This window comes from Haliotis asinina, chromosome 13 (assembly GCF_037392515.1).
Source record: "Haliotis asinina isolate JCU_RB_2024 chromosome 13, JCU_Hal_asi_v2, whole genome shotgun sequence".
NCBI lineage: Eukaryota > Metazoa > Mollusca > Gastropoda > Lepetellida > Haliotidae > Haliotis > Haliotis asinina.
Genome location: NC_090292.1, coordinates 51,263,811 through 51,286,544, shown reverse-complemented (window position 1 = coordinate 51,286,544; position 22,734 = coordinate 51,263,811). Strand labels below are relative to the sequence as shown.

The window sequence follows — 22,734 nt, the reverse complement described above, 5'->3', positions numbered from 1 at the left end:
ATATTCAAAGACACCCTAAACGTAAACAATATATAATCTATTCAGACTCTCTTTCCTGTCTCCAGGCGATTAAAAATTTATCATGTAAACATCCACTTTTAATTGACATTATTGAATTGTATAATAATCTTGCTACTGGCCAATACGACATCGTCTTCTCTTGGTTACCCAGCCATGTAGGCATTTCAGGGAACACAATGGCCGATCTTGCTGCCAAGGCAGCACTAAACAAATCTGTGACACCGCTTCTTATTCCCTATAGTGATTACAAAGCCACCATTAGATCTTATATCCGTGATCTGATGCAAAAGAAGTGGGACACCCAAGTGGGTATAAATAAATTACATGAGATAAAACCTTACATTGGTTATACCCACTTGGGTTGTCAGTCCAGATTTGAAGAGGTCACACTACGACGATGTCGTATTGGCCACACTAGATATACTCATGCATACCTGTTGAAAGGTGAGGATCCTCGATTTTGCATCCCTTGTGATGAGAGAGTCACGGTCAAGCATATTCTGCTTGACTGTGTTGAATTCTCCATCACAAGGGATAAATATTTTACAGTTAAAACAATGAAGGATCTTTTTACCAACGTTAATTCTCATTTTATTATAGGTTTTTTAAAAGAAATTGATTTTTTGGGTGAATTTTGAATAGTATGTTTCTGTAAATAGATGTATTTTAATGATTGGTAGTTTGAATTAGTAACTTGAATTGTTAGTGGCTGTACCCTCAAAGGGGGTTGAAGTATTGTAAAATTATTGTCCTCCTGAGAGGGTACGTAAGTCCACAAACATTCACAGTAAATTTAAGTCTACCAGGTTTTTAATCGTAGTATTCATGTTGTTTTAATTTTGGCTAACCTTTCGTACAATCGCCAGCAGCTGAGGGGATGATGTAAATCCAACTAGGGTCCATGCAGGTAGCAAAGGTACTGTAAGTCCCCATGGTCCCTAGTGTGGTGATCTACCTTCACTTGTTGGCGATCTATAGTCTGTTTTTATTATGTATTGTCTAAATAGTGCTATTAGTTTTAACTCTCCATACTAGTTTTACTTAAAGTTGTGATATGCTAGTTGTTTTACTGTCCTTCGTTGACAGATTTTTCTATATGCATATATTTAATTTAAATGTTCTCGTCACGATATGCCGATGTGACGTTAAACATTAACTCACTCACTCACTCGGGCTTTTGCGTAAGACGTTCCAAGAGCGAGTTCAAAATGAAATGGTTGTCATAACCCTTAGCGTAGTGAGCCACGACCACGATGGTGGGATCGTCGTTAGACATCGTTGCAGTAGTAGAGTTTTTAATGGGCCTGTCGACGTGCTCCTCTATGGCAAGCCGTTTTCACATTTATTAAGGAATTATAGATATCTTCAATTGAATTACAGATATCTTTAATTGAATTGAAGATATCTTGAATTCAATTAAAGATATCTGGAAACGAATTGAAGATATCTTGAATTGAATTCAAGATATCTCGAATTGAAAAAATTATAGATATCTGTAATAAGATTCATGATATCGCGAATTGAATTAAGGATATGTTGACTCATATTAATGATATCTTTAAAAGAATTGCTCATATCTGTAATTGAATGAGATATCATGAAATGAATTAAAGATATCTCAAATAGAAAAAATACATTGATGAATTGCTGATATCTTAATTGTTTTAAAGATATCTTGAATTGAATTGAAGATATCTTGAATAGAATTAGAGATATCTTAAAATGAATTAAAGATATCTTGAATTGAGATATTTAAAACGATTTCCAGATATCTTCAAATATTTCCGCCTGTAATGTATTGTGGGTAATATCTCTAATCATGGCGGGCGGTACTGACGATTGTCTGCAAGTCCTTGATCGTATTCATTCCACAATGGGTGACATAGAGCGTTTGTTGACTAAGAGTGCCAATGTTACATCAGCTAAACAACTCCTCCAGACTGCTTTATCCAATTTACACCGTATATCGCCTTCAATTGGAAATGCGAAGTATTTGTCCGTCAGACAGCCAATCGAACAGCTTCTCACTTTATGCGAGAATTTACAAGTTGAGAACCCCCCTCCAAGCGCAGCAAGTATGACCAACAGTCAAAGAATTCGTGTCCGGTCCGGTAAGTATCCTTTATAAATATATCAGAATACATCAGTATATATATATATATATATATATATATATATATATATATATATATATATATATATATATATATATTGCCCCAGTGAGAAGGTAGACTTAAAACGTATTAAACATCTGCATTGGGGCTAGTCATGCTGGGGTCATTATATGTTAAAGGCTGCATTCCACAACCATCAGGTAGCCTATTTTTTGGCTCTCTTGTCAAGCTGTATCATCTCTCCAAGGCGCGTATCTAGAATGCTGCTACATGGGACATAAGTATTCATCACTCGTCATATTTTCATGTTATTTTAGTGAAGCAGCTGTAATAATTTTCATTAATTCAGATTTCGTTATTTGGTTGTCCGGTTTAGCAGTTTGTCAGGAAATCATCTTGGTTACAAATACATAAATTTCCATTTAATACACCTTTAAGTCTTTTCCACATTGTAGTTACATGAGCAACATATATACAACATTGTGTATTCTTTCCCCTTAGGCCGCCATGTGAAACTTGTCACACCGTGACACACGTTCATCAAAGTGTAGTCATTCCTGAAATACTGAATGAAAAATAAAACCGAAATTATGCCTTTGCAGCCGATATCATTCATGACACGAGCAAAATATGAATAAGATCAAACGATAGTATAAGTTGTGGAAATTATGTACAATGATGAATCCTTATGTCCTATGACATTCACTATAAACTGTTCCGTTTAAACTGTTCAGTAGTCTTGCTATGTTACTCATAAACTCATTGGTGTGATACGATGCATATGTGAAAGTGTTGATACAACCTTGCAGGGAAGCGAGGAAGACCAAGTGTCGATATGTCGACCACACAGATCGCATGTCTTCTTAAGAAGGGTTACACAGCTGCCAAAACAGCAAATCACTTTACTTGTTCAGCAAGCACCGTATACAACAAGATGTACTCCAACGCCATGTCCATGAAAGTCAAATACACGCATCTTACCGATGATGAACTTAGAATCAAAGTGGGAGACATAAAGGATAGTTTCCCAAATGCAGGAAGTGAGGTTTGTATAAACCTAAATATAATAAGTGAGGGGTTATGTTGATAAGCTACTCGAAACGATATCTGTAAATATTAACAATGTGTACGTTAATTTATAATCAATATTCACGCCTTGTATAAACTGTACAGTATTATCCGTATGACAGAAGTAAGAACAAAGTCATGATGCAGTTACATATCTCGGATCACAAACTGTTGCTTCTGGGCTTTTACCTTGTTTGCACCCACTGATATTTCGTAGCACTGTACTGTTTCGTATTGAAGCGATTAAATATGACATATCCTGCCATTGCCTGAGCTTTCCCAACCGTTTGTATACCATGATCTAGTTCATCCATTGCAGACGTTCCTGTCTTGCAAGTACATAATCTCCCTTAGGTCGCATCGTCAAATTATATTAAGATGAGAGATTGTATAAGACTTTTTCATATTCCTGTAACACACTGACATTTCAATTTTTGAAAACGAGTAGTATAGGGAATGATAGCGAGCCACCGATCCTATATGGTCAGTCAAAACTTACAACATAGATAAAGTGGATATGAAAGCCGACGAACCTAACTTGTACTACTTGAGGGATGGGCCGGGTAGGGGTTTTGTAAGAGAAGAATTATTGATCGTACCGTACGGCACAGTATTACCTCCTACCAAGGCACAGTAATTACCGCCAACTTTTTTGTAGTAGGGGTAATAATAGCAAGAGCTAAGGGGCCCACCAACGTCTTATTTAGTAAATAAGGCGTTGTAGAGACATTTCTTGAAAGTGAGCCAGAACTATCATTCCCTATACTACTAAACGTATTCGTTTCAGTTGTTTTAACACAATACTTCATATATTTCACAGATGATGAACGGGTATCTCCGTTCTGATGGGGTCTGCGTCCAACGCAGCAGAGTCAGGACAGTCCTGGCGACAGTCGACCCAGTTGGTACAGCTACACGGTCGGGGAGGACAGTAGCTAGGCGTACATATTCTGTTCCATCCCCAAACAGTTTATGGCACATGGATGCTCACATGAAGCTCAACAGGTGTGTTTGTTTTGCATTAAGATAGAACATTTCAGTTCAGCCACTAATTATATTCCACAACATGAAACGCGCTATTACCAATATGGACCGTTGTAATTATTGCATATCACTTATAAATTGACCCGATATCTTACTATAAATTTCAGATGGTCACTGATAACCCATGGATTCGTTGACGGTTTTTCCCGGTACATAACAGCACTGGAATGTACTGATAACAATAAGGCTGATGATGTGTTGAGAATGTTTGTTCAAGCCTCAGATAAGTATGGTCTTCCATCGAGGGTTAGGAGCGATCATGGAATGGAAAACATCAAAGTTGCATATGCCATGAATTTGATCAGAGGCCACCAAAGAGCAAGTCACATTACTGGGAGATCGGTTCACAATCAGAGAATAGAGAGACTATGGCGTGACGTTCACAAAGAGGTGACTGAAACATTTTACAAGGAGTTTTATGCCTTTAGGGTGACGGTATCCTAGATGTAATGAATAGCCAGCACATTTATGCTTTGCACTTCGTTTATGTGCCGGAAATAAACCGTCGCCTGACGTCTTTTCGATGTGGTTGGAACTCTCACAGAATGAAAACTGAAGGAAATCGTTCGCCTGAACAACTGTGGATTGACGGTATCCTGAACAATGCGAACTCTGGACACACGTCTGTTGAAGAAATATTTGGCGATGTCCCTACGTTTGAAACCCGTCTTGTCGATGCCGTTCGAAGGTACGGATTCGATACTGATGCAGTGTCAAACACAACCAACATGGAGCATCTTAGTCAATCATCTCTGCAACTGACCGATGAACAAAATCGTCGTCTGAGGGATGTTACAAGTGGACAACTTTCACACAAAGATAAATTTATTGCTTGTGTGATAGAACTTGACCGTTTATTCAATTCATAAATACTGTCCCGAACAAGGGACAGAAGACAACGTATCATCGACTAATCTTCAGTAGATTAACTTTTAAAATGTACACGGCACATTCCTATGATTAGTATCAGGGTTTGTAAAGTATTTACTTAATAATTGTGCGTGTTTATGGATGAATACACGTGATAAAACAAGTGCTGTACGCAGTAATTAATGTTTGTATAATTTCTGATAACTCCGCAAATATACTGTCCCTGCAGGTTTGTGAAACGTATGGGACCAGATTCGCTTTAACGACTCCAATTGTTATATCCATAATGCCGTATCATTATATCTGAAAAACTGTGTATTTTTCGGTATTCATTGCTTGAACCATATAACTGAAACCGAAAAATGAGTTCACATTGTAATTTTCTGATTCCGATACCGGATGAACATATGTGTTGTTGTCATTGCATTAATTCAGTTCACTCACTGAACATGTATGGATACAAGGGGGCGTTTAGCTTGACCCACCACCAGTTCTGATCTACTCATGTAGGACATGGCTCCCCACACCATAATCCCAGTCCACCAAACCTGTCCACCTGCCGAATGCAGGTCGGCACTAAACGTTCACGTTGACGTCGATAGACACGTTGTCTCCCATCCCGTCATCGCTAAACCAAACGCGTTCTATGCGTGCCCTAGGTTCTATGGCAGTAAGTACCCTCTTGCACCATGGACCACATCGTAGTGCTTTCAAAATGTTTAAAAAAACTTAATTACGCACCCAATTTATTTTTGCATTGATAGGTGTTCCAAACCTTCATAAAACTTCTCGGGGTGACATCAGTGACCCTTATGAATCCTTTTATTCATAAAACAGGACAAAATGATTGTAATCCCTGTTCATTTTATAACCATAATTGCTTATATTGAAAAAAAATCCACATTTTCATACACAGGTATATCTGTTCAAGTACATCCCAGGAACATTTAATGTAGAATTTATTGGTTAATGTAAACACTCAAAATATTTTTCTGCGTGTCTAGCACGATTCAAGGTCAATACCAAGCTAAGTGTAACCTGCATGTGACTGTATGACAGCTAGCGCTCTCCTCCTCATACCTCATGTCACCTTCCTAATCCTATGAAGGACCCGTCTACGACATTCCTCGTATAAAGAAGCTTCTAACTGGGCCAGGGTCTGAACAGGAGGATCCCTTGAATAAACACGACTACTAATCATGACACAGATATGATTCGAAGGGTTAACAATGGCGCACATTCAATCGCAAGATATGTCATTGCGTGCTGAACTAATTTCTTTGTAAATATATCGAAATTAACTGCTTTAAACTGTCTTTGCGTAGATGTTTTTCTGACGAGTGTAGTTTTGTCATAATGACCTCTGTTGTCAATTTGAGTTAGTTATATAACCGTAGTCTACTGAAAAGTTCTGGTAAAACGAATGCTATCGTAGGCCTAATGTGTTCTTATGACGGGTGTGATTTGATTTGATGGTGGTGCACAAGGTCGTTGAAAAGCGTGTGCGTCAAAATCCAAATCTGCATTTTTCAGCAGTGACACTCATATATGAGATGCGACCGTCACCTGTCTTCCCGTCATGCATGACTTTGACTCATACCTCCAATCATGCATATTTCTGATGATTCGATGTTGCACTATGTATTATACCATGTATGACACTTTTCTTTCCATTAAATTGTGTGAGGTGCAAGATATTGTTTCGTTAACAGCATCACTGCGGATCAATGTATATATTCTTTAACTACTCCTTCCGACATAGCATTGGTCGCACAATTGTAACAGTTGTTTTCAAAAGATTAATGTATTCAGAAAATGCAACTTGAACATTTAAGTATGACATAATTCAGCTTGAACTGGAAACACCCCAACTGTATCTCCATGCAGCAAGCGTTAATTCAGCTTAACATCCAAATTTCCTATACTGAACATATGATATCCACCTTCTTCTCAGTTTACATAACCGAAAAATGGAAAGCCAACTCGTTCCTCAAATACTGTGTCATTTCTCGACGGAACTCCTGAAACGAGGAATACAGCACACTTATTTCGATGAGATTTGAGCACGTGTGTACAATGGGTCTCCTCAGTTCCCCTGCCAGCTTTGTAAATGATACCTTAATTCCCCCATCTGGCATGTGGATTGACCCTGTAACAAAATGCAGATATGACATGAGATCTTCCTGATCCAGTCCTCTCACAAACTGTTTCAAGAAGTACAGGACTTTCTCCTCCTCAGGTCTGATGTATTCCCCCTCAGCCAATATACAATCTACCACCTTCGTGGGAGTAGGACGCTGGGAGGTGATAAGGGCTGAAAGTTCATCAATCGTCAACTGCGCCCAGAATGATGACATGTGTGAACTTGGAATACCACGTCTCATAGCCTCGTAAAGGGGACGCGGTGTATCAAGCAACTCTTTCTGGGCAATTTCTGAGATTTGATCAGAGATTTCCCGACGGTTTGGCATTCCCATGTAGCCATTAATGCTAAAGAAAGTGATCAGCGAGTCCATCTCTTTCTCATCAAGACTCTGGAAATGCGACATTGCCTTTTTCAGGAGATTCTGCTCTGCTCTGGTACAAAACAGAAAGAAATCTTCTAAAATGCATTGTTTATCCACATCGGAGTCGAAAACAATTGCAATGATAGAGGTTCTCGCGATCATAGATGGCAGACATCTTGTCAGTGCCATCGAGTGAGTTAGGATGGAACCGATTGATTCATACTTCCATAACTCCTTCCTAACTCTGTGGAAGGGTAAACTTGGCACCTTGCATCGATCGCCAATGAAGTATGATTCAAATACTCCTGTCCAAAATGCTGTGAACATATCTTTGCTCAACCCTCCAAAATCATCACCCGATTCTCCAACGAAAGAAACATGGAATCGTGATTGCAGAATGGATGGATCGTCTTTGTACTGCTGCAGTAATGGCTCGACCACATTGGAACGAGAAACCGTCAGCTGCCTCTCTCCTTCCAGGTCCAGCAAACTTTCAAGAGTCGACAATGCTGAAAATACATTTAGGGAAAGTTCATTAACACGACAAGATCTTAGATAGGTTTAGACTATATTACATCGTGGTGATATAACAACAATATAGGTTTTCAAAAGCTTCATTAATGAACATTACTCTTTTTATAACCGAAATCCAATTCATTCAGTCTTTTGTACAGATTTTCCAGTGAATACTGTGGCTGTACACATATAGCAATTCTAGTGAATGTTATAATAATACACACATGGCAAAGTGAAAATTCTAGCTAATGCTGTAACTAAACACATATGGCAGAGAGATGATTCCAGCGACTACTATAACTTTGTACATATGGAAAACTGATAATTCCATAACATTATAAGAGACCAAGTCCAGCATTTTATATTAGTTGCACGCTGTCCATGTCGGACCAGTGATTCAGGAAGATCGTCAGTACGTTCGAACTGAGTTGACAACATTACGTAATAGACTCCGAGTAAACAGCTTGCGCGAAATCACATAGATTTGTCATTGAGGAAACAAGCTGGCGCTGAAGATTTACTTTTAACTCACCGTGGTTAAGATGGGCTGCGACTTCAACAGATACCGCACTGTCGCTTTCACTTTCAGCTATAAACACGAAGATATATAATGTTAGAGGTTTTACAAAAAATGTCATACATATGCTAATCAATTGACGTTTCAAGTACATATCCGACATGTGAGGAGCAAGGTGCAGTTTTATATTCCGTACCATACTCAGATGTTCTTAAGCTGGTAATACTAGTATAATATTATGTAAGAGTCCTGTGCTGTCTCTAATCGTTAAGTCGCGCATATAAGCACAATTGTTCATAAGGCCCATGATCACGGGTTTGTATGACACCTTTGAAACCAACCTTCATAGATAGCTTAGTCATGTGTTTTAAGCAGATAATACTATTGTACATTTTTTCAGATTTTTTAATACCTATTGTTTGGAACTGAACTGTAGGAGTGCCTGCCAAAGTCCATCCATTTTCCTGTGTATCAAGTATGAGTTGCTGGCTTGATGGCGCTTGGTGTACACTTTCTGGGCTTGCAATTGATGGCGCTTGGTGTACACTTTCCGGGCTTGCAATTGATGGCGCTTGTTGTACACTTTCTGTACTTGTTGATGCTTGTGGTAACATTTCTGGGAATGTTGGCGCTTGCTGGTCCGTCTCGTTCTGTCAAAATTATATGAAACAACATTGGTAATATTATTCACGATGTGCTTTTAAGAGGGTTACAGAATTGACTGAACTGAGTCTCATTTTCTTACCAGTGGAATGTCTCTGTTGGGAACGATGATTACTTTGGCCTTTCCCATTTTTCTTTCAAGATCTTGGAGGGACTGCAGGACTATTATCGTCACCCTCTTTCCCTTGTCACACCGTGCATATTGGAACCCGACAAGGGAGAGAGGGACTTTCGGAAATAGGGATATTATGTGTGCCTCCAATCTTCCTAGACTCCACGTCCTGATCAGCCGTATGAGGTTGGAATCTCCATCTGTAGCCTCTCCTAAAGCAAACATATTTTCATAGTCTAATGCAATGTATCATTATCCAAACATTCCTTCTTAGATGCCGAAATTCTTCAGCTTAATATACTAAATGAAGGTTCCAGAACTGAAGACATGTGCCATTATCCTAAACAAAGCGACATTACTTAAGTAATAAGCAAATCCTTGTCGCCTCACAAGGAATTTCACCTCGGAAAATGCCCTTTTGCCTGCATAATAAGTAACTGCTAAACACCTTTCAAACTGTAAACTGGCGAAAGATTTGTGATGTCATAAACCTTACCAAATCCATTTCTGGTAAGGAACCTGCACTCTGCAGGTGACGGAAAGAAGTCCCGGTTGCTCCTCTTTAGTAGAAATATTTTAGTTTTCCACACAATCCTCTTTCTCCTTCCTCTGTGCCTCCCTTCGTCTGTAATGATTTAGTTATTTACCATTATAATAGTTTAACAATGAATTCAATAATCTCTTATATATCCATCGTGATTCGTTTGGTTTCTCTTTCGTTTTTGATTGTCAGACAAAACGTATCAGTATGGTTTCAATTTTCAAACAATTAGGTTTACATTGAACATAGAAAGACGTTGGACACTGACGTCGAAAGATACCTGGAAGACCATTCTTGGCTGTTATTTGCACACAGTGCATGGCAAACAATTGGCACCAACTTCACACGAAGAATATCTAAGCCAAACATTCGTATCAACATTTGTGGGAGTAAACATGTGCTAATTTAAACAATTTTGAACACTCCTGTAAACGCATAATTATTGCGTATTGTTTGTTTGCATTATATTATGTGCGTTGAATTTTGCAAACAACCAGTCTCACAGTCCCTGAACCACATTACCTTACCCAATGCTTAACCCTCCCGGCAATGCTGAAGCCCTACATGAAGTGAAATTTCATTAGGTTGAGGGTGAGTTAACTCACTTTGGTAGTCGGGTTACAAAGTAAACATATCTAACTGTTATGGCTGTCCGGACCAATATCCTCATCACTGATCTGATATCTTGCCTCTCATTTTCATCTGTCAACTCTTATTTAACACTATTAAGAGCTATAGTGGGAAGCCTTGTGCACAGTTTCTGGCATTTATGAAACAAATCAAGCAAAATGTTAGGGGAGGTTTCTTTCCGAGTGTTCAAAGTATTTTTTCAGTGCCTGGCCTGGGTGCATATATTAACGAGTATTAAAATAATACATCACTCTTAATGCAAACCTGGACTACAGCTTTAGGGGCTTAATTTAAACAATTTTGAACACTCCTGTAAACACATAGTTATTTTGGTTTTGTTTGCTTATCATATATATGTTGTATTTTGAGACATGAAATTATAATTTACGCTTTTCAGTATTGTTTTGGCGGCGGTGGGAATTTGATTACATAAAATTTGGATTGTCCTAAGTGTAAGCACTTGGAGTTTCTGCTACGCCACTGATTGTTGCGCATTTCCAGGACTGATTGTATCATTTCGGTTCTTGAGGTATGAATCGAAAAACAGATTTGCAAACAGCCTGTCTCACAGTCCTTGAACCACATTATTTTCCCCAATGCTTACAGGTCACATGCAACGTAAAACATAGCTTTGCAGATTCTGATACCTTTCGGTATGTACGTACCGAAACAAATTATCAGAAATGCCAATTCAGCCTATAAAGTTGAAAAAAAAACGCGCTGAAAAAAGCCCGCGAAATCAGAGTTCAAACGATTCAATATTTCCCCCCGATTTCAACATCTATGCTGCGCTCATAACGCATGCGCAGTGAATAGGTTCGCGGAGCGTGAAGCAGTATCAGGACAGTATGAGGTCGTGAGCAGTAGTCTAATCTCGGTACACAAACAAGTAAGTAATATACTAGTTACATACAAAACAAACGTTGATTATGATAAGCAGACTGTCGCAGAGGAAATTCTATGTCTGGTTTATTGACACTTAAATGTCTGCCTGTGTGTCGGTTAATGACAAGATGCAATGCACATCTTCAATCACTGACCACTTGCAGTTTGAAATTAACACCTATAGGGTTTATACGCCTTAAATAAAGACCCGGCTAAACGTATCGGCAAACGAACCAGTGGCCAATGAAAAAGCCGCGTTACACTTGAGTGCACACCCACCATCTCTGACTGGGCTCGGTATCGAGGCTGCTTCGTTTCGAGGGAGGTAAACCCCAGTACAAAATATTGCACTTTTGACTTGCGATTATACGCTCATAATTTTGTCTATTTGTTTTTTCTTAAACAGCAATGCATTTTATATATCGTGAATAAGTGATAACTGTGCTTTAATTAAGGATTGACTGTGTATTTCTTTCGTGCATTGAAGTATGAAACTAAAAACCAATGTGCAAACTTTTGTAAGAATCCGCGAACAAAAGTTTGCACATTGGTTTTTAGTTTCATACTTCAATGCAACGAAAGAAATACACAGTCAATCCTTATAATTAAATTCAGCAACCAATACTATACCCTTTCAACAATATTTTCTTTAAACATAATCACATTCATCGAAACAGATATCTTTGTTACCACCGATTAACATTTTCGGTGTAAGACTTCGGTAATGACTCAGGTGACTCATTTACATAAAATGACACGCCTACCAAACCATTAGCCAATCAGCATAGAGCACCTCCAAAGTAGAAAGAGGGTGTGATGTGACTGGGATAGCGATGCCATGAACTGATGTTCCAACGTGCGCAACACGCGCAACGAGGCGTTGCAACGTTATTAACGTTCACGGATAATTTTGAGTTGTTTGTTCATGTTAACCACAATGCATCACTTCAATGTTTACCCAATGTTCATTAAGGTACCCGAGTACAAGGGAATTCCCTCGCTGTGTAAAGGTATTCCCCGACATTCCTCAGGTCCAAAAGTAGTCCGGTTCGGTGGGCGTGGCTTATTTTTTTCAGATTCATTGGGAAATGAACTCAAAAGAAATGTTCCCAGTTAACCAATCAGATTGCCAGAAGTTTAATGAACACAATAAAAATTTAATTATTCTTGTTTGATTTTTTGGTTGCATGTGACCTTTACCCTCCCTGAAGCCCTAAGTGAAGCAAATCTAGATTTCGTTTGGTTCATGGTGTGTGAACCGGGTTACAAAGTAAACATATCTAACTGCTATGGTTGGCCGGATCAACATCCTCATCAGTGATCTGGTTACAGTGGTATCTTGCCTCACATTTTCATCTGTCAACCCTTAATTAACACAATTAAGAGCTATGGTGACAAATCAAGCTTAGAAGTTCTTAGTTATAGTGGAAGATTTGTGCACAGTTTCTGGCCTTTTACAGACAAACCAAGCAAACTCTTAGGGAAGTTTCCTCCTGAGAGTTAAAAGTATTTTTCAATGCCTGGCTTGGGTGCATAAATGGTAGGTCTGCTGTGAACTCAACTGGTTCACTTGTTTTACACAGACACATTTAAGTTAATCAAACAGCGTAAAGAATAGTTGTAATGATTTCATTTATAACGATGCCAATTAGTGATTATGTATCTGTACCTCCCTAGAGTTTATGTGATCTTTGACGGGCTTGTCGGTTCATATCCTCTCCTCATATTTTACACAAAAAGATAACTTTTGGAGACAAGAAATTCCCTGATGACTTTATTTGTTTATCTTTATCATCTCCTCATATACAAAGCGATTTCTTTTTAATTTGGAGACAAGTTCAAACTCCTAGATAATTGTGTTGGCGTTACTCTACAGCCTCTACTGGTTTATAAGTTGTAAATCATTTACATATGCATGCTTCTCCGTCCATCGTTCAACTATCTGTTTATATACACTTTTTTCTTGGTGGCAGCAAAGCCCCAGAAAAGGACCTGCTGGTAATACTGTAACAGAATGACATTTCTGGAGCTGACAGGGCTAATTAATGTGTGTATACAAAAAAGCCCCTGGCTTATGATAAAACTGATAACACGAACTAGCTACAGATGTTGAAAAGTAAGCTGGCTTAACTATCCCATGATCGCAAGTGAAGAGATATAGTTAGAATTGTAAATGGACCGAAAATGGTGTATATTACCAACAAAGCAGTGACAGAAGTAACTGTACTTATAGTAACATATGTTTGTAAAAAGTAATGTGACATGTTATTACGTATTACTGTGACATTAACAATGTGCAATTATATTGAAACGCATGTTCATGAAGTATATACATACTAACACTTGGGCAATCTTTACAGTCCTAGCGGGCTTATGCTTTCTCTGTTTGCCACATTGTTCCTCTAAAGTGACCAGATTACTTCCTCAGCCCTTGCAAATAACATTGTTAAATTTTTGTATGCATAACAGTTCGGCGCGTTGCTCGCAGTTGTTTTAGTGTCAGCGCGGTAGGTTGCACCTAAAAGCCAACTGAATTACTACAGAATGGAGGCACGCATTAGTTTTCTTCTAAGGACGATTGTATTGTAAAAATTTGCATTACAGTCATGATTCACATATAATCATGATTTTAACAAAACATTCACACACATGCTGATGGAAAAACATACTGAGGCATCACTGAAAGAAAGATACCTTTCAAATGTATGATATGAAGAATAATGTGTTTACTGTATATAGTGACTGTATTGGGAATGCTTTGTTGTGATAGACTGTAAGTATGATTTATAGGGAGGATTACCAATTTTAAAATTGTTCTGATAACATGTTTCTAGGTATTACTGGCAAGAATTACAAACGACAATATTCTTTTTAACAAAAATCACGTGTAAGTCCGGGCATTTGTCTATACTGGTACCTATGCCCCTGATAGTAACAGTTCGGAGAAGATTGCCGTATACACAAGGTACATACGGCACATGTTCATACACATTGTCGGATCATATGCTTACTAGGACTATAAAAAGGGATGTAGTGTAAACACAGTCGTTCATCTGATTAGATTAGAAATGTTTCTTCAGTGTCCAAACTATATATAGAAGTAAATTGTTCTCATCATTGTAACTTACCGTCAGTAGTTCTGTTTACCCTTGAAAAATTTCTCCTCACAAGAGACACCATATCTTGAAATTCATCGCTACTCTGAGTCTCATCAACTTCTTGAATGGCGCGTTGTGGAGACGAGATCCTGTACCAGCTGCACATGGTCAGCCGCCATTTTGGAACCGGAAGTATTTACAGATATGTAGCCGGAAGTATTTGTAGATATCTTGAAATGGTTTCCATTCAAGATATCCTTAATTCATTTCAAGATATCTCTAATTCGATTCAAGATATCTTCAAATCAATTCAAGATATCTCTAAAACAATTTTAGATATCATAAATAGCAAGAATTAAAGATATCTATAATCGAATTAATGATATCTGTAATTGAATTGAAGATATCCGTAATACATTTGTGGATATGTACCGATCATTTCAAGATATCTAGAATTGAGTTCCAGATATGTTGAATTTAATTCAAGATATCTTGAATTAATTTGTAATACAATTATGTACACTATGGTCGTAATTGTTTTGCAGATATATTTAAAACATTTAGAGATATCACGAAATGTGTTCTTGATATCTCTATAACATTTTGAGATATCAGTAATTTTAAATTGGATAAGTGCAATTAATTAGAGAGTAGTATATACAATGGGGGTTCTGGACCACTTTAAAAAAAAGTCTCTACAAAGCCTTATTTACTAAATAAGGCTTTGGTTGGGCCCTTAGCTCTTGCTATTATTACCCCTACTACTTAACGTGTGTTGGAGGTAACACTGTGCCGTACGGTACGATCAATAATTCTTCTCTTACAAACCCGCTGTCACGTTTATATCGATGAAACAGTTTAACGTGAACCGCCTATGATCTCTTTGGTGTTCGTAATAAAGGCTTGTTGGGCTTTTTGTATCCCCTGTTCTATGTACTTTTTTTTCTCGTCCTCACTGATAGCAGACTTACGAGATTTGGATCGAATATCTTGTTTCATTCCGTTATATTTTGTGAGTTCAGAGAGGATTGAACGAAACTCCTCTTCTGAGATCTTACTGTCAGAGAGTGCCGTGGAAATACGCTCACTCACTGTGTTGAGCTTTGCTTCGGCCAGAACCCTGATCTCGTCGTGTTTCAATGCCTTACGATGCAGTCTGCGTGATACTAACTTAAGCGCCAACCCTAACACCCCTGCTATCCCAGCTGTTATTTCAATACCTAGCACTATAGGTGCAGCCACGATGGTAGCTAACAACCCAACACCTGCCGCCCCTAGTCCCATGCTGGTTGCTATAAGGGTAGTGTCAGCCCCGTCCATGATATTGAAAGCTCTATGGTACTTCTTACATAGTGCTTTCCGCGTGTCACGGTCTTGTTCTAGTTGACGTTTCACATCACATAACTGCCTCAAGCGGAACCCATCTACGGTTTCCAGCGTCTTCGTTACTTCCTCTACGACTGGGTACAGACCCATCCTATAATATATATTTTGAAAGATATTTTAATTGGGTTTCAGTTAAAAGTCTATCAATGAATTTGAAGTCTACAAGTTCTAGACCATCAGTTATGGTAATAGGTGAGAGTCTAATAAACTTTTCTGTTGTAATAAAAACCCCACTGAGGCTTATTAAGCGGTTTATAGGACCCGTGGGGGCGGGGGTATCCCGTTGTATAACAATACGGCAATATTGGTCTACGTGTTCGTCAAACCAGTGTATTGACACCCCGGGTAAAATTTGGTGTACTCTTGAGGTGTTTTCATTGTCTAAATAAAAGAAGACTTCTATGATGAGTGTGTAAGGGGAGGATAGTCTATCAAGAGACCACGTGTTCAAATAATTATTGCTAAATGTTAATTTATTGTTTGGTCCAGCACTTAACCTATTTATTTTGGCATACAAATGTATCGTGGCTGCTACGGTACCCTCCGTAATGAAATCCCCGACCCAGATACCGTTGTTCCTAATCTTAGAGACCAACGTATCTTCGTTTAATGTGATATAAGGTGAGGTGAGTGTTAAGTTGATCAGCCATTTGGGCTCTTTTAAATCTGATAACGACACCCGTCTGTACACGTTGTCTTTGAAGTGCAGGATGTATAATTCATCTTCCTCACCAGGCTGATCGAATCCCTCCGTATCTCCTAGGTCGTTAAGCGTAGTGTTGGGACGATGACTGGTCATTATTATACTATTACGATATAATTTCCAACTGGTTTTCTGATAATAATTCAGGGGTGAACTTCATACCCATGAAGTGTATGTTGTCAGGCAGGAAGATCTTGGTTAGTGATATCTTGTTTTCCACGATCACGTTGACCCCCTGCAGACTGGTGTTGGAGCCGACACCCACCCGCACGTAAACGTTGCAAACTTGATACTGGTGTCGTTTCCCCCACCCGAGTTTGATCCCCTTCACGATCTCGACATCATTCCCCGATGGTTCCCCTAGGTAGACTTTGATGATCAGTGTTGAGTTTGCCGGTAGACTCTCTAGTATCTTAACCACGCCTTCGAATTCAGACACCAACTGCAATGTCACGTTTTGTATGGCCGGTTTACTCGATAGCATGTGGGCTGCCATAGTGTCGAGTGGGCTAACGACTACGCTACGTCTCTGAGTCGGGACGTAAGCCACGAGCAGGGTTCCATTGTTCACGACTTTGTTTAGGTGGTTGTCTTTGTTATCCGTGAACACGTAGGGGGAGCCGAGTCCAATATTGAGAAACCAGTCGTTATCGGGTAACAACACCCACTTGTCATCTTCGGTGAAGACGAGCATATATGTCTTGTTTCGGGCGACGGTAGTGCTCTCAACATCGTCTAAGTCGAACAGTTTACCCCCGAACGATGGGTATATTATCCAGTTATTACCGGTGTTGACAAGGGCGTACTTAGTGTTGACTGTTGCTCTTGTGGTATCTACTATATCACTTAGGGTTCCACCGGAGGTGACTTCAACGCGTTTGTAAATGTTGTTGTTCAGTTGCAAGGCGTACGTTTTACCATCTACTCCGGGAGCGTCGAAACCGCGCGTGTCTCCGAGGTCGGAGATCCCGATATTGACGCATTTTTTCACTCCGGGCCCTTGTGCGCTGGTCATTTTACGTGAAGCGTTAAGCTGAGGTATCCTATATTTACAGGATTATGATTTATATCTAACACCGATATTATCAGCTCAGGTATGTTGCCCTGGGTTAATCTCTTATACTGCCGTGGTGAAAACGACTCGGTTCTACCGTCGTTGTATTTCTCAGTTTTCACCGGCACTGCTCTCAGTATAGTGGAAGGGTGACCTCCTTGAATGTTGTACGTTGTGCTCACCTGACCGAGATGAATGTACAGCTCTCGGTACGGTACTAGGTCGGGTAACTTCGTGCCTGTGACGGTTGTTGTTGGTTTTATCTCGTCAGGAGACATACCGAGTATCCTCGCTAATGGTCGGCCGAGCCTCAAGGGGTTTCTTCCGTTGTTGATTAACACCACTGTGCCGTTTGAGTCGTTCATCTTGAGTTCGGCTCCCAGGGGTTTGAAGACCTCGTCGTTTAGAGAGCACACGCTGTAGTAGCCGTCAGTTATCTGGCTGCGAGTTCCACTGACGAACAGCTTATTGTTGCTGGCGTTGATGTTAGTCCATTGAGGTAGGTAGGTGATATCGCAGAGTGCGACTTCGAGTTGGCCTGACGTATTATCGATCGCGTGCGTCAGCTGAACGGCCTCACCGCTCGTTATTCCTGGAAGTGTTATGTACATATTATAATATATAATTTATATATTATAATATGGACTTAGCACACTTGAAAATCGTGGTGGTAGGTAGTACGGGGTTTAAAACAACCTTTATTAATATCTTTGAAAACTATATCGTGACCGTTAATAACGCGCAGGCGGTGGTAAACTGGAATCAAAACCCAATGCAGTTTTGGCAAAACCAACTCAACTTTGCTGTGTGGTGTGCGACGACAGGGTCGGGTGTGACACTAGACTACGGTATAGACGAACTGAGTAAGGCAGTCATTTTGTTTCATATTTATTATCAAACGAGACGAATATTGAAGGAAATAAGTGCTCCTCTTCCCCAAGATAAAGCGTGGAGTATGACGAATAACCCCTATGATAAACGCGCTTATGAACGTGTTTGTGGGGAGTTTGAGATTCCAACGAATAAAGACTTTCGCCTTCCTGGTGTGAACCATGGTCTCGGTATAGTTTACGTGTACTTCTACAGGTCCGGAACATATATAGCCGGTTCTGCAGATGGTACATACAACCCACACCGTCATACATTTACAGGCCCCACAACGAATGAACAGATCCATGTCAGCTACATAAAGCAAACCAATCCTGATGCAGCCACAGCCTGGACTAAAATGATCTCAAAAACATCGAAAGAATTCACTCGTGCTGGTACAATACGCTTGAACGACTCGATTCGAACGTACGTGTGGGCGCTGTTGGGTGCGCAGTCGATAACGCGTTCCAACATCCTCGGTAAGGGAACTGCTTACGACGCTCAGAAACAGTTCGTTTCCAACGTTGAGGATGCTATCAATTCTCCAGTTGATCTCCCGCGGGCCATCGCCAGTTACCAAAACGTGTTAGAATACGCCAGATCGAAAGTCAATTACGTGTTCGGCGTGGGGCTGTACATGGCTCCGAGTGATATGCAACTGAGAGTAAAAAAAGTGGTGGGTTATAACAACAAAATAGTCATAGCCACGGCGGATCAAAAGTTGGGTATCAACCCCGATATTAACACCCCCTATATCCCACACATCCCACCACGTGAAACGGGTATAGTGGCGCCACCCCCGGAGTCTAAAGTTCAACCAACACCACAGGAGGTGGCCCCCCATATTCAGGCCTCCAATCAGCAGCACATCGATAGTAAAACGGCAGTGGTGGTTGGTGGGGTAGCTTTGGGACTTATTTTGTTAAAAATTCTTTAGCCGCTACGTACACCAGACCCGCCACGGCGACGATGGCTGCCCACAGGTTTTGACTGAGCCACGTGACAGTTTTAGCCAGAGCGCCCAACAACCACGAGACGATGCTACCCAGGATGCCGGGAAGGGCTTCGGCGGCTTTACCAGCCAGTTTAGCTAGGCCTTCCCCGAGTTTTTTTATCCAGTCTTTAACACCACTTGAGGTTCCGCCACTTGGGGTTCCGCCGCCGGCAGGCCCCACAGTACCCCCTGTCAGTGACACCACCAAGGTTGATATGATGAAACCCAATGCAGTCAGAATGCTGGCGATGGTGATCCCTTGCTCCCGGAACAATATCCGAATCCTGTCTGCTAACGTGGTGTCTCGGTAGAGGACTTGATTGATGGTTTCCCGTATACGGCTGACCTGGGATCGAAGCTTTTCTTTGAAGGAGGACGCTGTCTCCAGCCAGACCTTCTTTTCCTCTTCCAACTTACGTATTCGTTCCTCGATGGTGGCTTTCATAGACTCGTCCTCAGTTTCACCGAGTTTGGTCTTTTCATAGGCGATGTGGTCGTCTATCTCACCAATTTTGGCCGTGTTTTTCCAGAGCTGCCCATGAAGGGTTTGCATCGTCAGTTCCAACCCCCGCAGTTCCCGAAAGGTAAATTCGAGACCCGGGAAGGGCTTGTTCTCGTAGTCGGCCAACACCGTTTTAATATCATAAGTCATGTTTTGAACCGATGTGGCGTCCCTGATGTCTTGCAGACCTTGACGGACCTTCGGAGGAAGCTTAGGTCGCGCGCCACCGTAATCTATGAAACCTAGTTCATCGCGGATCAAGTCACTCCCATGTTTACTGCCCAATGTTGATAAGGCAAGCGGTTCTCTCGTGCGTTTATTCACGAGATCGATCTCCGGGCGAGCCTTCAAACGCAGCTTGCCATTGCTATCGATGGTAAACTTGGAATAGTCCCTTACCAACGGCTTGAGTTTGGATTTATTTTCAACTGCGTTGTAATAATCGTCGACGGCGCCCTTCATGAGTGAGCCACCTAGCGAGAATGAGGTCTCCTGGTCATCATCGAATGCCTGGGCACTATCGCCCCGCATATCATCCATAGGTATGTCTTCATCCATTAGTATTAAAAATATATTTCCTTTATATAACAATGTACGGCAGAAAATTAGATCCTTTCAGAAGATTGAGAGAGCCATTAGGAGCCAGAGCCGTGCGCCAGTCGGTGACCATCACCAACAATCCCAGCAAGATAGACCAGAATCAAACTCTGCTGGTTAGATTTCCAAACCTTGGTGAGAATGACCTCATTGTACCAGGCACTGTTCGACTGGCGTTCAATATCACGTTGACCTCCGACAACGACAAACGCGAACTAGTGCGGAACGTGGGTCGAGCTATCATCAAGAAAACGACCGTCAAGATCAGCGGTAACGAGGTGCTGAGTATCGACGACAGCGACGTGTTTCACTGCTACGGGGATCTCTGGAAAAGCGAGGGAGAACGAGTCAATGATGTGTACCAGGGCATCAGCAAATCAACCCGGTCGCGCATAGGGTATGCCTTCACGCCAGACCAGCTAGACAAGCTATCGGACGGTGAAAAGGCCATCGCTCGAGCATACGGGAATCGATTCTGCGTGCCGCTCGACTTCGAGTTGCTCACGGGACACGCGCCGTTTTACCAGGCCGCGCTGGGTGATAGGCTCGAATACGAGCTCACGTTTAACGACTATAGCAAAGTAGTGCGTACGCCGAACGGTGATGAGGCCAGTTATGCCATAGACAACATCTCTCTGGAGTTCGACATGGTCACTAGCCCGGAGCTGGCCAGGCAGGTTCGAAGCCAGTACTCTGGGAAGATGGCTATCCTGTACGATCGCGTACTGAGACATAGATCAGTCGTGCGAGATAAGAGCGACACTGTGTGGAATATCAACCTGAACGTGCCGGCGCGATCGATGAAAGGTATCCTGGTCGTCCCCGTGGAGGATTACGAGCCATTCCGGAGGGACAGCGAGAAGTTTTTCAACCCCGAGATTGAAAAGGTGGAAGTGACCATCGAGGGCGTGCCCAACCAGCTGTTCAGTCATGGTATGAGACCACACCAGCAGTGGGATGAGATAAAAAAGCTACCAGGGACAGTGGGGGGGACCCCACATTATATAACAAAGGACCTGGACCTCGGCTCCGTGCAGATCGGTGAATACCTGACCACCAAGTATGTCCTATGGTTGGACATGCGATCCACGGATGATGATAAACTGCACGGTAGCGGGCGCCGTATAGATAACGGCAGCGAAGGGATAACCATCCAGATTACTAAGAAGGCTCAACCCGCTGGTAAGTTGAAATTATATCTGTACGTTATTATGGACGCGCAACTTAATACAGACAATGGGAGATTCGTGCAAGCCATCTACTGATGGGGGGTACCCCCCACTGCCCACTGACCCACACTGCGCCATAGTGTGCGGGCAGACTGGCTGTGGGAAGACCGTTTTCGTGTTGGATATGTTGGAGGGTTACTACAAGGATGTGTTCGATAACATCGTTATCATGTGCCCTACTCTGAGCATGAATAAAACGTACGCGCGACCTTGGGTGATGACGGACCCGGACGTACACAAAATCGACCCTGGAACACGCCTGCAGGACTGGTTGAAAGCTCTTCACGAGAAATTTAAAGGGGAACCGACGCTGTTTATACTGGACGACTGCAGCGCTAATCGCGAGATAACAAAAAAGAGAGACATGCTATCGTACCTGGCCTTCTCCGGCCGGCATGCAAATCACAGCGTCTGGGTGCTAACGCAGAAGTTCAACTCGGTGTTGAAAGACCTCAGGGAGCAGACGCGATGGGTGGCCTTATTTCACTGCAAGGACAGGGATTCGTTCGAGGAGTGTTTGAGAGAGAACGATGTGATGAGCAAATTAGAACGGGAACAGGTGAAGAAACAGCTCGCTGAAACTAAACACGCTAAGCTCGTGCTCAAGACCGACCAACCAGTAGCATATAGGGTGTGCTAAAGCTAAGCAAAGCTAAGCAAAGCTAAGCTAAAGCTAAGCAAATGCTAAGTATAGCTATGATATTTGAAGTGTTTGTCGTGTGCAACTTAACCTTCATTTCTCTGTGTTTTGTCTGCATCGGGTATTATATAGTTAAAACTAAATCTTACTTGTTATATTATAAGATGGAGTGT

At 41.2% G+C, this 22,734-nt stretch overlaps 1 protein-coding gene across 1 annotated transcript; it reads right to left on the bottom strand.

Annotated features, from left to right (window-relative positions):
* Positions 1-7,072: 7,072 nt before the first annotated feature.
* On the bottom strand, positions 7,073-7,666 carry LOC137259213 (uncharacterized). The gene has a single exon (XM_067796821.1). It carries the CDS (start codon positions 7,664-7,666, stop codon positions 7,073-7,075), a length of 594 nt encoding a protein of 197 aa, XP_067652922.1.
* Positions 7,667-22,734: the final 15,068 nt, after the last annotated feature.

What these genes read in the sequence shown, in the direction of transcription:
- LOC137259213 (XM_067796821.1), bottom strand. Translation starts at nt 7,666, where the DNA reads ATGTCGCATTTCCAGAGTCTTGATGAGAAAGAGATGGACTCGCTGATC.